The sequence below is a fragment of the Uloborus diversus genome, chromosome 7 (genome assembly GCF_026930045.1).
Source record: "Uloborus diversus isolate 005 chromosome 7, Udiv.v.3.1, whole genome shotgun sequence".
In the NCBI taxonomy this organism is placed as follows: Eukaryota; Metazoa; Arthropoda; class Arachnida; order Araneae; family Uloboridae; genus Uloborus; species Uloborus diversus.
The window spans coordinates 61,128,655-61,147,018 of NC_072737.1; the positions used below are offsets into that span (position 1 = coordinate 61,128,655).

Consider the following 18,364-nt stretch of genomic DNA (forward strand, 5'->3'; position numbering starts at 1 on the left):
TTTCTTAACTGAAGAACCATAAAGCATAATTTTGTATAACCAGGGCCGTCGAGAGACAAGGCGTGCACCATGTTAGTTTTGTCGCCTTTCCTCCCTCCCATTATGCTAATTTTACTCTATGCACAATACTTTAATTTGAGCCGAGCCCATAGTTTCCGACTAGGCAGACATACCCGTTTTGCGGCCTAGTGAAGAGTGTACAGTACTGAATACTTTTTTTTTTGGTTAATAAAAATGTTTGAAGCGTACATTTCCGCAACTCTTAATAAAAGAGAATCATGGATGTTCCCAAATTGTATTTAAAGATTACATTTTCCATTCAAATTTTACAGAAAAAATACTTTTTGTTACTATTATTTTAATTGTTCATTTGTAATTACCATTTTAATTTTTTAAAACAGCGAAGAGTTTCCCTTTCTCTTCTTTCGTTTTCATCGCTAAAATGAAATTGGCGGCCCCACTTCTGAAAAACTGGGGGGGGGGGGGTGTAACACCCCCCTCTTGGCGACGGCCCTGAAGATAACGTGAAAAAAGTATTATTAATGCATCTATTTCTTGTTCAGTAAGTTTAAATATTTTTTCTTTCCAAAATTCAAGAATTTCATGTTCTAAAGAAAAAAATGTTCTGGAAAAAAAAAATTCCCCCCCAAAAATTTTGATGGCGCAACTTGCGCCATAATCCCCCCCTGTGGGCACCCCTGATGAGAAAAAAAGAAAACAAAAGGTTTCGAAATTGAAAAATATTTGCAATCAAAAGTTACGTTTTCTGCGGAGTATGACCCTCTTTTCAATGCATCATACTTTTAAAACACAGTAAATTACCTCAACAAAGCTTTGAATTTCACATCTTTTGACTTCTGGGCTTAATAGATGCTCCCAGCAAGGATTTAACAATATTATTCGAACCTAAACAAAGTAAAATCAACAAATTTTAACAAAGTTAAAAGAATATATTTCAGAAGGGACACAAATATAATGAAAAAAAAAGTTTCAGGGAACTTACAATTAAATTAGCAGTTATTCGAGACATCTTTTTATTTTCAGCTTTGCAATAAGCAGTCAACAAGCCAGATAAATGGTGTACGACAGATTCTGAATCGCACAAACAAATGGTTTTAGCAGACATGACTAAAAATAACGAGAGAGAAAGTAGTAAAGATAATTTAAAAGTAATTTTAAGTGAAATTCATATTAGTCATTTAAAAGCTGCAATTTAACGCTCTTAAGCCAATGCAGCACGATGTGTAGCAAAATCTATGTAAACAAATCCTTGTTGCTATGGTTTCGCTTTAGGAGGGGGGGGGGAATATAAAAGTTTTCTTTAAATTCATATTTCCTTTTAAAAAGTCAAATTGCAATCGAGAAAATTTTGATGTATATGAAAAGAAAATGAAATGACTTTAAATATACATCAAATACTAAAAATAGAAATTCATTGAACGCCAAACATTTTCCCATTCAGGTTCCTCCTCATTCACTTACTTGCTCGTAACTGTAATGAAAATTACGGTCTGCACCGTGTTTGGAGGTGAAATATTATAAAAGTTTGGTTATATATCATCAAAAATAATAATTTCATTGATGGAAACTAGAAAAATATTAAAATGTCGAAACAAAGAAAGGTAATCAAGTTATGAATTTCAAAAAAAGCGTATGATTTGAATTTTGTAGGTGCTATATATGGTTACATAACATGGTCATAGTATTTGTTTACATAGGAAAGTCTACCGCTAATGTTCTTTTCTGTCATTTGTGAACTGTTAATCGAAGAACTGAGTTACTTTTTTTTTCCTGTTTGGTTTTCTATGAAAAAAAGGAATCGAGACCATTTATAAATTTATTGACCCCTATTTGGAAAACCTGCAGCATTGATAGTGCACGGGATAGACTTTTTTTACCCATTTCTCTAAATTGGTATTAAAATAAACGTGCTTACCTTTGCAATCATTCAAAACTTCAAGAAGAGTTACTGTTTGCCTCATGAAGCGTTTGCTTCATTCATTCAAAATGTATAATAGTTCATGCATTGGGGTATATAAACATAGTGTATTTTCCATTATTCAAAAAACTTTAAAGATTTGTATTAAATCTACAGTGCAAGCACTTGCCAGTGTTTAAAGTGACAATATCCACAGTGGAAAACTACATACACTAGAAGTGAAAACTTTCGTATTAGAGGGAAACATTTTAATTATTCATCAATCACTTTTGATTATGTCTATCATTCATTTATTTGCATAAATCATATGCATAAGTGTCACTGCCATCCATGGGCGTTCATATGCAACATTTTAAGGGGGCTCAAATACTTTCCCCATGGTTGAGAAGGATATTTTTCCCATGTAAACTGCTTACAGTACAAATTAGAGTTATTAAATTTTGACATTTTTAAAACCTTGTTCATTAATGGCTGGAGAAAAAATATTTTTGCAACGAAGAAAATACTAAAAGCAAGGAAGTTCTAATTTCTGGGGGGGAGGGACTTGAACCCCAATCCCCCCCCCCAAATAGGCACCCATGCTGCCATCTTCTTTGTTTTTAAAAAGAGAAATTATAATTTTTGTACGCATGCTAATATTGCAGCACAGTGCAATCTGACTGACAATCACAGTTGCTCAATTGGCAGAGCGTTACACTTTGAACGGATCAAGTAATCCTGGAAGATTTAAGCATATTCACATCAAAATTGTATATTTTACTACAGAAAATAGATTATAAACAACGAAAACCATAAACAATACGTGAAGTGTGTCGGTTTTTTCATGTATTTCAAGCTTCAACATTTGTTCTGTTAATGATCCACAGCTGTATTGTCATAGGCGGATTTAGGACTGAATTCTTGGGGGGGCAGGATTTTTTTTTTTGAGCAGCATTTTTAATTGCCCCCCCCCCCCCCACCTCTCCCATGTTTTTATCTGTTTTCTGTGATGCATAAGGCCATTCTTTACTTTTTTATGTGCCGTTTCCATTATTGTGTGTAATCATGCTGTCCTTTTTGAATTGACCTTAAAAGAGAGGGGGAGAGTGACGCAGGGCTCCCTTTTAAGTGGGATATAGAATATCTCCAATTTTAGGCGGCCCGGGGGTCTCGGGAGGAAATTATATAAAATAGATATAAAATTCTGCATTTTGAAGTCTTATAAGGGTTAATTGGAAATAATAGGCGAATCATTTTTTAAAAAAGTTTTACACTTTAAAAGTGCTTTGTGATGCAAGTTAATACTTTAAAAGAAATGGTGCACAGATTTAGAGAATAGGTATAAAGAGAGTAACATACTACCCATTTGAACAATTCTTAATTTATACACTTGATAAGAAATAAAATTGAAGCACACTTTGCTTAGGAGTTTCAAAGACTTGTCCAATTATTTTCAAGGTTTGGTTAGTTAGATTGGGGTTTTGGCTCAAGAGCCCTGGTAGGCTATACTGCGCCAATTCTTTTCAGGGATTTTAGAGCCAATAATTTTAACTTTCCAGTCTCTGAAATTGAGTAGTAGATTATACAGTTGTACAGTATTGTTCAAACTTTGTAAGAAACGGCTATTTTAAGTTTAAAAGAAAACATAAACTTTAATTTCTCATTACAACTTTTTTTAAAATTATAAGTAGTGCAGAAAACAAAAAGGAATAGGGGTAGTGTACCATTTTTTCCCGGGCTAAACAGATCAACAATATGCAGTAAAAGTAAGATAAAAGCAATCAATACTAAAGAATTTTCAAAATTCTGCATTCGGGATTAAATAAATAGCAAGATATGAATCATGTGAGTCACAAGAAAAATTATTTCAAGTAATATGTTACAAACGCGATAACCATGATTTTTACATTTTTGATGTAAGATGTAGCAAGGAGCTGAATTTGACACATTTTGGTATTCCTCCCCCTACAATTTGTTAGAAATTTTAAAATTTAAGGTTTGTAGTAACACGTTTCCAAATATTCAAGGTTTTCAACTACTTGAAAATGAAATTAGTTTTTCAAACACTTTCAATTTTTTTAAGGAACGAATCACAATTTTTGGGAGTTACGGGTCCACTTCAAAGCAGGGGCCCTAAATAATAGCTTGTTTATCTTATAGGCAAATCCGGCCCTGCATGTAATTCACTCTTACCTGCAGATTTTTCTTTGATTTTTTGAAATTTTAACGAAAATTCGTCAGTTTTTACAGTTAAAGGATTTTTACGATTTTACCAATCTGTGTAAGGTTTTTATTGGTTTTTATCAAATTTCAGCAAATTTTTCCAAAACTTTTGATGACTGATTTACTCAGATTTCAATAATGACAATAATTGTCTCATTTAGACTTAGATGATTATGACTTACCTTAATTTTTAAACAGTATTTAGAAAGTGAGGAAAATGGTATTTTCCCTCTAAGTAAAAAGATTCAATTAATCGGAACGTTCAGATAACTGAAATTTATTCAGTTTTCGATAGTATTTACTTTTCTTTCTCAAAAAAAAAAAAAAAAAAAAAAAGACTAGCCGAAAATTTTCCAAGCGAATGAAGTACAGTTCTATTATTTTGATGTATACAAATTTTTTTCTTTAAAAAATAAAGAAAACACAGAAAAACATTTCATCAGGTAATAATGCGATCTTACAAGAATTGTGCAAAGCTTTCATGCTGGAAATATATCTCCCTCACTTTTTCTTTTATTCAGACGTTTTCCTTACAATGTATGATTCTGGAAAATCAGAAATTTAGTTTTGAACTGCTAGGGATTGAGATTCCTAATTTTTCCCCCTAAAAAAATTAACGCATTGTTTGCAGTGATTTTACATTATGTTTGTTCAATGGTTGGACAATTTTTCTAGTCATTCGTTGAGTATGGTGTTAACTGTTACATTTGATAGTATTTTCTGCATAAAAACCTTTTAGCTATGTACTTCTTTTGCAATAGCATGCATTTCAAATCAGCCAATTTAATTTGAACGCGTGATACCAGAAGGTTCTCCAAAATCTTTCGTCTGTAACAACCCAAAACATCTAGTTTTTGAAATCACGCAAATTGAAAATAGCGTTCTCAAAAGAGAGAAGACAAATCGTAACGAGTAGATCGTTCTGTTAGTGCAAATTGGGGAGGGGGAGAGGGAGGGTCCCAAACGTCAATTATTATAAGTGTTGCAGCTGAATGCATAGCTCATTTAGCCTATATTTTCATTCATATACTTGCCCAAATGGTTTTCAGTCCAAAATAGTGAATTTAGACCAATTTTCAGTATCCCAGTGACAGCTGTACTATTTGTATTTAATGTTTGTTTTTTTTTCTTTTCCTTTTCTCCCTTCAGAAAAGAACATTGGCTATTCTCTTCATTTTCATTGAACTATTCAAAAAAGAAAAAAATAATGATTTTTTTTTTGTTATAAGATTTTGGAAGATAAGTTCTTACTATATGAACTCCTCTCAAAACTAGGGGGCATTGCACCCTTTGCCCCCCTCCCTATAAATCCACCCATGCTCTTCTGAACTATTCAAAAACAAAAAAATGATTTTTTTTTTGGAAGATGTGTTGTTACTACATTAAGTCCTCCCAAAACTGGGGGGGGCATTGCCCCCCTCTGACCCCCCATAAATCCGCCTATGTGTATTGTCCGTTTTTTACGAGAAGGCACTTTGCCACGCCCCCTTGAACGCAGAGTTCCATTTTACACGGGGGTGATTGGTAAGCAATCTGCATGCTTCTAAAGGAGACAACCAGACAACCTTAACTTGGGCATGTATTTTAATGTGCAAAAAAGTCTTAGAGTCCTTTACATCACTTGCTTTACTTGTCTGTTGTCATTTTAGTCATTCATTTTAAAAACTGCTGCTTTTACAACAAAATACTATGATCCGAATATACCTTCTGCCGAAAACAGCAAAATAGAATCATCGGATACCACGTAAAAACGGACAATACTCAATGCAATACGCGTTACCGTGGACAACAAGTAAGAAAGAAAGCAAGAAGAGTACATGTGCAACATTACATTAAACGGAAAAAAATTGCATCGCTTTCATCACACAAAAGTTTGCCCATCAGAATTTGAAAGCCCTTGCGTAAAAAGTATTAGTTAAAAAAAATTCTAAATCGTTTGTATTATATTATTAGAAGATAATTAAATGGGTTTTGCCTCTGAAAAATTAAGGAATGCTGCATTGTTGGAAAGATCATATACAATGTTTAAAATAACAAACGATAAAAACTTCCGATAGCTGTTGTGATAGCTGTTGTTTTACTACAAGCCTAAAAGTGAAGTGAAACCGTGGCAAACCAGAAAACTTTTTTTTTAAATTACGCCCACCATCGTTCTTTCAAACATAAGGCGTCTTGCTGTCCAGTATAACAATGAAGTGGCCTCAGAGGGTGTTAGGGCCTGGAAGTCATCGCAATTATGAATATCATGAAAAGAGGAGCAACTATAAAGATGCTCCCCTGTCATTGGAGAAGTCCCCTCACAGAGCACACAGAGAGGTGAATCTGCCAGGTTGATTTTATGTAAATGGGCCTGTAGATAGTTATGTCCAGTAATGGTTCGGAAAGAGGCAACTCCCAGGGCTCTGGGAAGGAGAGAAAGTCGCGTACGCTGTTCATCATCCAAAAGGCAAGCCCAGGGCTTTCCGTCAGCTTTGTTCCTCAGGCCAGAGAGACCCAGAAAACTAGTTGGGCCAAAAATCCGTAATAGACTTTTAGCCTATTCCTTGATGATGATGATTGTTATTATTTCTCACTGATTGAATGTGAAAAAGGGGGGGGGGGGACATCTAAAAATGACAGGACTACAAAAGGAACCTCACGTATGATATACTTTAGTGACCCAGTTAAGTCAAATCCGGCAGTGATTGCAACTAATGTTGTTCAGAAAAATCCCCAGGAACTCGGTCCTAAATCTCTCTATGCTTTATTAGATGGATCTCGATTGAATATTCCAACTAACTTTTCCTTTTTTTGCTTCTTCTTATGCATTTGTTATTAAATGTCAAATTAGTTTATAATTATATATGTATTTATTTCAGCATCTTCAAGTTTTTGCTATAAATGTGATGAAAATGAGTCCCAAATAAGATGAGTTATCAAATTTTTCCTTACATTCTTAAGCACCATGGCTCATTAAAGTATTTAAAATGTGTTTTCACACCAATCAGACAAGTAAGCTTTTTTATTATTACTATTATTATGGCACAAATTAGGTATTTTATTGCATATAAAAATTTGATGACTGTTATAGTTAGATTTTAAAAGTAACCTGGAAATAAAGAAAAACTACTACTTTAGTAGTGTTGTGGGCACTGGAGCAGCTTACTATAAGAGATGGTAATGAGCAAGGGGATGAATAGCTCTAAGAGGGCCATTGATCTTCATTGGGGACTAATAAATTGACTAGGACCAGCCTAGCTGGGCCAAGAGCCTGTTGCTGGTCATGACATTTGTATTTGTATATCCACTAACATTTTATGTTTGCTGTGGTCTTTAAATTTTGAAATAATTTCTTTTTATCTTTCAGAATTTTTTTAATTTAAAAATCATTTAATCATAGATATAATGAAAGGTTTGCAGGCTCTCCTCTGATATGCCCCCCTCTTGGCGAGATTTTAATTTTTCGCTCGATACGAAAATCGCCAATAAGGCGATAACTTGGCAACCCTGGTTTTGCAACTTGAACGCTGGAAAGTAGTTTCTCGAAGTTTGTCTTTTTGCACGTGTATGGTAGGAGGTAGGTGCTCATATGTTTCGCTCTTAGGGAGATTTTAAGTTGAATACTCTAAAATAAAGTTTCAATTCAAACTTTATTTTAGAGTATTCTTTTTCTTGTTGTTTTTTAATGTTAATTTAGTTGAATTTTCTATTTTAATTATGAGTTCGGTTTGTGATGTTGTCCAAATGTATCAATTGAAATTTTTGAATGAATCTTCTTTTTCTTTTTCGTCAGGTCGTCCAACGTTTGGACGTACCGGAGTCCTAAATAGATTTTTTATATTTAAACTAATTGAAAATAAAGAGGTTTTTTTAGAATTTTTAAGGGAAATTGGTTTACTTAAGAATGAAATGTTATGTTCTAGATGTAATTCTGTTATGAAAATTAAAAAAACTAAAAAATGTTCAGATGGGTTAATTTTTTTTTGTAGAAAGGTTATTGGGGGTGTTGTTTGTGGAAAAGAAGCAACGATCAGGAGTGGGTCATGGTTTAGTTCTAGCAAGTTGAAAATAGAGGAGATTTTTTTGATAACATATGAGATTTTAATTGGGACCAAAACTGCTGATATTGAAAGTCAATATTTTTTTTCATCACAAACTTTAGCCGATTGGCGAAATTATATTAATGAAGAAATATTAAATTACATTGAATTAAAATCCGAACAAATATTCCTAAGAGCGGAACATATGTGCACTGCCTCACGTGAGGAAGTAAAAGAAAAGTAAAAAAGGTAAGTGAACATATTTTGAATTATTGTGTTTTTAGTGTGTTTCTGGTAGTTTGTATTTTGGTCTGGTTGGCATTTTTGTAGCACAAAAATGGTGTTAATTTCACATAAAATCTGTGACTTTATTGTATACTGAACGGAGGAGATCTGTGACTTATATCCGACTGTGATGTATATTAAAAGTCGGAGGGATAACGGACCAAGCGGCAGCGAGGTCCTGGCGAGCCCGAGGTCTCATAGTACTTTCGTAATGAGACCGAGGCAGGGCCGGCGAGCCGAGGTCTCATTACGAAAGTACTATGAGACCGAGGGCTCGTATCCCGGAGAAACAACGGAAAAAAATTAATGCATTAATTTCATTAAATAATTAATGACATAATTTGAATTTTTCCTGTTGGCGCTAAAAAAGCATCGCTAAGAACGATGTATGACATATGACGTCATACATAGTTTTCTTGGCGACGCTTTTTTGGCGCCAACAGGAAAAAGTCGCCAAGAGGGGGGTATATCAGATTTGTTCCGGTTTGAATACTTTATGTATAAGTAAAGTAATACATTACCTTAAAACATATGCATGAAAATCACGTTGTCAATAAAAGCAACACAAATAAATAAAAGCATTTAAAATAAAAAGAGTTAAAAACTTGGCAAACAGCTGTTTTGGTGCTATCCAAACATCAGTGCATAAAATGGTTCGCAAAAATCTGAGCATAGGTCAATTGAACGTTGAACAACATGATGACATCTAGATTTTTGGGTATCTTACTACACTTGAAAGAATTCTACTTTAGTTGTTAATGACTTGTCAAGCGCACACCCCTCATCCGTGCCTTAGAGTTTTGAAATCTTTCCTTTAAATTTTTGTCTGTTACATTTTTTTTTAGTGCAGAGATGCCCATTTACCTCTGTTCTGAGCAGGGCATCCAAGTCAGAAGAGGAGCAGTACTAATTTTGGGGCAAAGGAGTCGCAGTCAAAGGTTTAAACTTCCAAGGGTTGGAGTCTTTAATTTTCCTCAAAGTCTGCAACTCTACAGAGCTTGTGGAGTCCGAATCGGCCTGATTTTGGGGTAAAGGAGTTTGGAGTTGAAGGCTCTCGAATTTCTAGAGTCTGAGTCTCATTTTTCCTCCGACTCCACAGCCCTGGTTCTGAAGCCTATCATTTCCATTTTCTAGCCACTTCTTTTTGATATGTGGTTTCCCCTCTTGTGTTTCTGGTTCACTTGACCTACGTTTTTTTAAAAATGCTTATACCTTTTATTCTGTTGTCTCATTTTACTCATACCTCATTACAAAGCTTTGACTACTTTTAAATATATCGTCAACTGAGGTACTTTTGACCTTTGTGGGCATGGGTGCCCATACGGGGGCAAGTGGTGGCTAAAGCTCCCCCCCCCCCTTCCTTAAAAATTTAGAATTTCCTTGCTTTTAGCACTTTTTGCTTTGCAAAAATGTAAAAACTTTTCTTCTCCAGCCATTTATGAATAAGTTAATAAATATGTCGAGTTTTAATAACTCTGATGTGTATTGAAATCAGTTTCAATGATGAAAATATACTGCGAAACCATGGGGGAAATATCTGAGCCCTCCCCCCCCTTAAAATTTTGCATATGGGCGCCCATGTTTGTGGGTAACATTGGCCCAACAAACAAAATGAGTTTTATCCGATTGTTTCCGACAAAGGAGATTAATTATCACTTATTTGTTTCAATTGACCAATAGGTGACAACACTGGCTTGACTTATCCATTACTTGTAGTATTGACTTTTGGTTTGTTGGGCCAATGTTACTCAAACGACAAAGTTACCCCAGTTGACGGGATGTAGCTTTGTTTTTCTTCTAGTTTTATTGCATCTGTTTCATATGTTCCTCAGTAAATAATTTTATTTCACAATTATTACCATTCTATCCTAATTAACTTTAAAGTTTTCGTGCTATTTGATGTGCATGATTGGATTATTCATTTGATTTGTTTGAAAAGTTTTATCATCCTTTTATTTCAGAAAGGATTTAAAGCAAAAAAGCCTGCAGCCACAATACTAGCTGCATCTTCTAATGCTACTGCTCCATTAATTAAAGAAAATAGCTTCAAAGATGAAGCAGATAAAACAAAAAACATTATTGGCCTGAAGAAAAATGCAAGTCCTGAGACATCTGATGAAGATGCTGAAATACATTTCCCAAAAGTAACTAAAGATACTCGAAAGAATGAGCAATTTTTTCCCTCAGAACAAAATTTTTTGAAACCAGTAACTGAACCAGAAATTTCTACAGTTCTGCAAAAACATATTAGAGATAACAGTAATAAGCATGAAAAAGAAAATGATACCCCTGTAAAACTTATAGATGCTGTTAAACCATCAGATCTAGAGTGGCACAAACAAGTGTTTGATCTACGTCTTATTCCAAAGTATTACAAAGGGCTTTCAAAGTATCGACTTTCTGGTAAGTATATAGATGTTTGATCCTCACATTTGCTACTTAATGAAATATATTAAGTAAAAAGGATAACTGAACAACATTAAAATGCAAATAGTTGTTGGGCTTTTGTTGATTGTCTTTTCATCCTTATGATCACATCTTGAAGAGGGTGTTCCTTGTAACCCTGAAACGTATAATTTTGCACTTATTCGCAAATTTGTGCATTTTATTAACTTTGTTTGACTAGCTGTTACATTTTAACACAAAGATGTTTACTTATTTCCTACATTAAATGGTTTTAGTTTTTAATTAAAGAGGATTAAATGAAATTTATATGTACAGTATAACTTTGATTTAATGACACCCAATTTATCGATTTCCTCAATTTATTAAAACATTTTACTGGTCCGGTTATGGCTGCATTGAATTGCATTGTTCTTCGATTTAACTATACCCTGGATTTAACAATAACTTTTTCCAGTCCCTTGACGATTATTAAATCAGAGTTGTACTGTACGTGCACTCTCTTTCATACTGATTTAAAAAAAAAATGAACTGAAGAAAGAAAGAAAAAACAGTTCGATAACCAAAGATCTGGCCAGAAGAAATTTAGATCTGTTTACGGATTCTTCACAAATTTTCTACTAGTTAAAAGTAACTCTAAAATTCTGATAAACTTAAGCAGACCCTTCCCTAAATTCCGACTGACCAAATCAGAGTTTTCAAACTCATTTATTAATAAAAAAGTATGAAAATTGGAAATGTAGTATTTATTGCAAAAGTGTTTCTAATCTGAAATTTCCGGAAATTTCGAGTTGCCATTTCCAAAAATTTAGGGCTGTCAACACATTTTAAAACTAAAAAATTGTTTAAAAAAACTTTTTAAAATGGTTTTTGCAATGATTTTCGTATGCATATTTAAAGAGTTTTTACAGGGGGTGACGGTGAGGCGGTCAAGCTTCCTCATAGGTTTCCGAAAATTTCACCGTCTTCAGAAAATTTTACTCAAATCCACTATTACCTCTGATAATTGATACATTACTTTTAGTTTACATTTTGAAATTTCTTGAAAAGTTTTGATTTTTTCTCATACATATGTATATATTTTTAATTCACAAAAATAGACCCTTGATAACATGAAATAAAATTTCGGAGATAAATTATCGTTCAATGTTCAGCATTTCAGATTTGAATTTCAGTTACTTTTTATTACAGATTTACAGGAGAGCACATTAATGTATTACAATCTTCTGTTTCAGGCTTGGTTGTGATTACCACTTTAGCTGGCTATGGAATGGCTCCAGGACCTTTAGACCCTGCTACTCTCCTCTTTATGACTATGGGGACTGCCCTTACATCAGCTGCTGCTAATGCAATCAATCAAGTGAGACATTTAAGTTCAAAATTTTGAATTCATTAACCCTATATGTTATATTTATTTTTGGTGAAACCAAGCATTTATTATTATTTTAAAATTATTTCTTTTGTCTTTTTTAAATTATGTATTTTTTCCATTTAATCTCAATTTGCAGTTTTCAAAGTAAATTGTGAAAAGAAATAATTCCATTCTTTTTTAAAACCCCAATACACATGTCCTATTAATTTAAAATCATAAAAATGAAATTGAAAATAGCTGAATTTGCATGTAGGTTAGATTATAATATTACTTTAGCTTGAAGTAATTTTATGTGAACTATATTTACTTTTTTATTTCTAAAACAATAGTATAATAATTTTTATTCAAAAAATTGAAAATCTTTTGAAATTACGGGCTGAAAACTTTATCTAGTTCACTGGCCAGCCTAGTGCACAACATATGGTCACCTCAGAGCAACAGTCTGATATCTCATCTCAGAAATAACACTAAGGTATCTTACTGTTGCTTTGAGGTGACGATATGCCTTGCACATAGTACAATGTATGTACAGCTTTAGTAAAAGCGATACAGGTTTGAAGTGAAGTCAAAATTCTTAGAGCTGGAAGCATATGCTAAAAATCTGAAAAAGCATTCAATTTCTCCCTTAGCCCTTTAATGCCTGCTTTTTTAAAAATATTCTTTTGCTTTTATTTCTTGTTTAAATCACAGGGAAAATGGTTTAAAAAGTCATGTTTTAAATATGGTTTTATGCAGAAGTGTCTAATGCCTACAGTCGAAACATAATGAACCAAAAGAGAAAGATTTCCTTAAGCTTAAAAACGACATCCCTAAAAATTTCAATGATCCAGTTTGAGCCATGACACCCTCCCTTGGTGGGAACGCTTGATTATGGTTAAAAACCATTTAGTAACATGCTTTAAATGAAAAAGTAACAAATATTTGAGAGCAAAACATTTTTTAAATACCTAATATTTCAAATTTGTGTTAACGAATTGACAATTAATATAGTAGAATACAGATTTGAGATGAAAACTGGATATGATTTGTGTGGTTTGAATTATTTCCAAAAAATTTATTACATGAAGTAACTTTCTTTCAAATATATATAGTATGTTTAAATTTCTACTGAAATAGCATACTGTATCTCATTTATGACTTCTAGACTTTGCAGCATTATGTAATGTTTTTTTTTTTCCAGATATTGGAAGTACCATATGATTCTCAAATGACACGCACCAAAAACAGAGTACTTATTAAAGGTTTAGTTACGTAAGCATTTTCATTTAAACTTCTTTCAAAACCAAAACTTAGTGTCCATTAAGAAGTAAATTATTTACATTTATATTGAAACAATCAAATTGAAAGCAAGTCTAGCACAAACAGCAAAATTATTGCTGGCACATGTTTTAGGGTTTCAAGGAATCTCTTTCATCTGGATTACTTGCATTCCAAACCTCATCACTTTGCTTGCAGTACTGAAGCAAATGCATGCAATATTTTTGCAACTAGGGCTATAATTTATTTTTATCATTTCTAACATTTCCTTTGTGCTGAAACTGATCCAAACAGTAATAAATTCCACAAACTTTAGTTTTTGAAAATTCTGCAAAATTATAACATGTGTAAGTTGTTATGGCATTTTTTAGAATTTTCTTTTATACACTTACTATAAAATCCCTCCTAAGGTATGACGGGTGAAAATTGCTTCTACATTTGAACGAAGCCATTGCCTGTTTGGTGATATTTTGATAGTTGAAATTTTCACCCTAACTCCAGTGGATCAACCCTAAATTCCAATTGATAGATTTCATTGTTGACCACTTTTTCGTTTCTTCATTCCCCTGAAATTAGTTTTACCAGTGAAACAGTTTAGTTACTGGATCCAGTTCAGCCTTGTCACGCTAAATAGTCTGTTAGAAAAAAAAACAAAAAAAAAAAAACATTTTTTGTAAACTGGATGTTGTACGCTTTGGTATTTCATTGTGAATTCATAGTATTTTATTTATTTATACCAGTGATGCTTTTCTTATGGCACCCAGACCACATGGGGCCTGTGAAATTAATACATGTGGCCCGTTGCATTGAAAAATATTATCTGAAATTTTTATCCTCACTATCATTTGCTCAACTTTTGCGGTCGTGGTGTCTGACATTTGTTGACATACTCAAAAAAAAAAAAAAAAAAAGAAAAAAAAAACTGAATTATTGCAACTGAAATATTATTGTCTACATCACAAGAGACACAAAGTTCCAAATTTGGTATCACTGACATGTAACAATATTTTCGTACATCAACAAAAAGAAAAAAAAGCCTAATATTGCTTTCCACTACACATCACAAAAAAAAAAAAAAAAAACTCTGGAGCAACCAAAAGTCACAATTAGTTTGTTTTATAACAAAACAAAAAACCTGGTGTTGACATGATTGATCAAATGCTTCGATAATTTTGAAGCATTTGATGGAAGAGTGATAAACAATGGGTGTGGTGCCCTCTAAAATATAGATATACATTAATGCATATTATGAGTAATTTCATTTAAAATCTTAATTATATCTGTTGAATATAATTTGAATAAATGTCAATAATACAGAAAGTTTCTTTGCGTCTAAGAACTGCAGTGGGACTCTTATATAATATGCTATGTTTTCAAGTGTTTATTTATATTTTTTTACAGCATGAAAATTTTTCGGGCATAGGAAGTGAGTAAAATACTTTAGTTTTACACCAGAAAAATAAGTGAAAAATTATAATACAAACCCTTATCAAAAATAAATAAATAAATACATAAATAAATAAAAATAAAAATCGTATGTGAGGATTTTTTTAGATTTTGGGGGAGGGGGGGGGTACTCGCTTGAGTGTCCCAACTTGCTACAATTGTTTGTGCTTTTGAACTATACGCTTCTCTAAACCTTCAGCAGAATATTAATAATGAGTACAATGTTTTCCCCATCAAATGTAAATAATTGCTATGTAACTGACGAAAACTGAATAATATTAGGGGGGGGGGCAATATCAAATGGTGGGGTGGGAGGAGTGATGGGTGAAAACGGTGGTCATATTTTGATTCGTCTCATTTTACATTCGAATCGTCAAGAATGGTGTCAGAAGCATTTTGAAGAGGTATTTTTTGATGTGCAGTGTAATGGGTACCCGGGTACCTGGTTATTGAATATAGGTATAAAAATTTTAAATGCTAAAAAGTCCCCCCCTCCCAAATATTTTTCTGAAAACACAGTTACAACTTTCTTTAGTTCAGATTCATGCTAATAACAAGGATTAAAAGCAATTTTATCAAGACTTAATTAGAAAGGGTAAAAATTATGATAAAAGTCACAAAAGGTACCCGGTCATTGACGCTAGAGTTAACATGAGAGCGATGTCTTAAGCATGTCTGTGACAGGTGCCGTTACCCTATATCTTGATTCTATTATTATTATTTCAACATTCAATTAAATTTTAGTAATGAATTACAGAATTGATTACAAACGTATGGTACCTGATGTTGAAGAGTGAAAGTTTATGGGCATATATCTTTGTATTTATTGTATTTATATTTTTTTTTACAGGCCCATCCATGCATTTACATTTGCTCTTTCCTGTGCAAGCATTGGTTTGACAACACTTTACTTTGGTACAACTCCATTAACTGCTATCTTAGGAGCTACAAATCTTATTTTGTATACTAGTATTTATACTCCTCTAAAAAGATGTAGCATATTAAATACATGGGTAGGCTCTGTTGTGGGAGCAATACCACCCCTTATGGGATGGGCTGCATGTACAGGCACCTTGAATTCAGGTAAGCTACAAACTGTATATTTTTAATCTATAGCCAAGTCTGAGATCTTTTATTTTCAAAACAGCTTTAATTCAATGGTAGCTATTTACCAATCATTACAGTATGGGCTGTGCATTTCACATCATTTGCATAACTCTGTGGCATATGTCTACAATGAAATTTACTTGAATTTCTGACCATGCCTCGGTATTGGATTTTCAATGTTGAACAGTATATTTTTTTACTTTTCCTTTTTTAATTAGAGATTCATTGTTGATATAATAATATAATTGAATTTGATTGAGGAATGATATTTATAAGTTTCTGCGATTATTTGGTAGGTTTGAAAATATGTTTTTATTTCGTGTCAGTGACGTAGAAAAGAGGTGGTCTCCAGCTCCCTTCTCCTCTCTTGAAGCTCAAAATTAAATTCCCATAGTGAAAGTCAAAGTCTGTTCTGTTTAAAAAATGCTTTTTGTTGTCTAATCAATTTTATATATGTATGTATGACTGTAGATGTAAAATTAAAATTAGATTGACTGCTTCTATTTATATTTCCAAGTAACCAAGCTGACTATTTTTAAGATGGGCAACACATGGAGGAATTTCTTGCTATACCTCTGCATTTCATTCATTAATTTCAAATGTTTAATGAATTATTACTGTCTTATTTTCATTCCTATTAATGTTTTTAATTATCTTAGTATCTTTTGTACAAAATGAAATAACAATGACCACTGCTGGTTTGAATCATATCTGTTAACTTTTGATGTTTTATTATAGGAGCATTTTTGATTGGAGCCATCCTCTATGCTTGGCAGTTTCCACATTTCAATGCCTTATCATGGAATTTACGTCCTGATTACTCTAGAGCTGGGTATCGCATGACATCTGTCATTGATCCTGCACTTTGTCGAAGGACAGCTCTAAGGCACAGTGTTCTGATGCTAGTCTTATGTTCAGCAGCTCCACTAGTAGAACTTACAACTTGGACTTTTGCTTTTGATTCTTTGCCTCTTAATTGTTATTTAATTTATTGTGCTTGGCAATTTTACAAAAAAGGTGATAGTCAAAGTTCTCGTAAATTATTTCGTCTTAGCTTAATTCATCTTCCTACATTAATGTTTTTAATGTTTATCGGCAAAAAATATTCTTCTAAAAGTGAAAAAGATGAAGTTAAAAATTTATGACAGATTTTACGATTTTAGTTGAGTTACAAATATGTAAATAATGCAAATATGTAAATTATATTAGTTAATTATATTTATATTTAAATATTGTTGTTAGAATCAGTCTAATTAAATATAAAACCAATTTTATGAAACTTGATCCGCCATGAAAGTGATGACGCGTATTAAATCAATATTTAATGCATTGCCATTGGACCTTTACAAAGCTTTTAAAAGCAAAACGAAAATACATTGAATACCTTTTTATGACACTAAAGCTTTAATTTTTTAGGAATAGCAAATAGTTTTTAAATTCGAATGTCAACCATACATGTATTTTTAGTGCAGGGATTTTGGTTTAGAATAAAATAAAATTCCTGTATTTGATCCAATACGTTAAACAGTTAAAGTTAATTGTTTAATATTTCTTTGGTCTAATTAAAAAGAATGGTGTTTTTAAAAAAATAATTATGCATTTGGTTTCTATCAAATTTCAATCGTAAATTTTCTAAATTCAGTGACTACTAGATTAGAATGCACATATGCTGCACTAGTGTAGTTGATCATACTAATTGAAGCTTCATGATAGTATTCATGAACATTGTTAGCATCAATTTTATGTTCTGGGCCCTCCCTAAATTATAAGCAAGTAAAATTTATGCTGCAATTGGTTGTGAAAAAAAAGTTATAAAAATAAATAAATCCTAAAAATAGTAAAAAACATACTCATGATCCGTAAATTATTAGCTTTCATTTTTTTTAAAATCAATTTTAGATGAAGTATTCATTTTAGATTGATTTTTTTCAGTACTGTGTTTGTAAAATAGATAATTGTAATTATTGCAGATAAATAAAATATTTGAACCTTTTTTTCGCTGAATTCATTATTATATTCCTACAGAATTTTTTTTATTTTTCTAAAACTCCAGCATTCCAATTCTTAACCTTTTTATTGCTGAATATGTTCATTGTTGCTTCGCTTGGGAATAAATTAGTTCAAATTTATTTCATAGAAATAGGATATACCTGTAACTTTTTAGCGCTCTAGGTTCATATTGTGGTTACAAAAGGACATTGTGTGAATACATACTAGCAGTAGACAACAATGAAAATGTTAATTTCAAGTATTAAGGCTGTCTACAAATTTGTGTTTTGCCTATTTAAGTTACAAAACACACATTTGTTTTGTATAAAAATTTCTAATAGTGAT

The 18,364-nt window shown here is 32.5% G+C and overlaps 2 protein-coding genes across 3 annotated transcripts in view; one reads left to right on the forward strand and one right to left on the reverse strand.

Annotated features, from left to right (window-relative positions):
* The window catches only part of LOC129226611 (cilia- and flagella-associated protein 206-like), a 47,795-nt gene extending 46,696 nt beyond the window's left edge, over nt 1-1,099 (reverse strand). For both annotated transcript variants that reach the window (XM_054861240.1, XM_054861239.1), the window contains exons 1-2: nt 1,004-1,099; nt 823-906 (exon numbers count right to left, since the gene is read on the reverse strand). In XM_054861240.1, the coding sequence (XP_054717215.1) occupies nt 823-906; nt 1,004-1,030 (111 nt within the window). In that variant the 5' untranslated portion in view covers nt 1,031-1,099. The remainder of the gene's footprint in view (nt 1-822; nt 907-1,003) is intronic.
* A 388-nt stretch (nt 1,100-1,487) lies between these two features.
* LOC129225849 (protoheme IX farnesyltransferase, mitochondrial-like) lies at nt 1,488-17,622 on the forward strand. Its single transcript, XM_054860370.1, has 7 exons — nt 1,488-1,622; nt 7,000-7,132; nt 10,407-10,848; nt 12,084-12,208; nt 13,401-13,471; nt 15,774-16,006; nt 16,769-17,622. Exons 2-7 carry the CDS (start codon nt 7,049-7,051, stop codon nt 17,173-17,175), a joined length of 1,362 nt encoding a protein of 453 aa, XP_054716345.1. The 5' UTR covers nt 1,488-1,622; nt 7,000-7,048; the 3' UTR covers nt 17,176-17,622.
* Nucleotides 17,623-18,364: the final 742 nt, after the last annotated feature.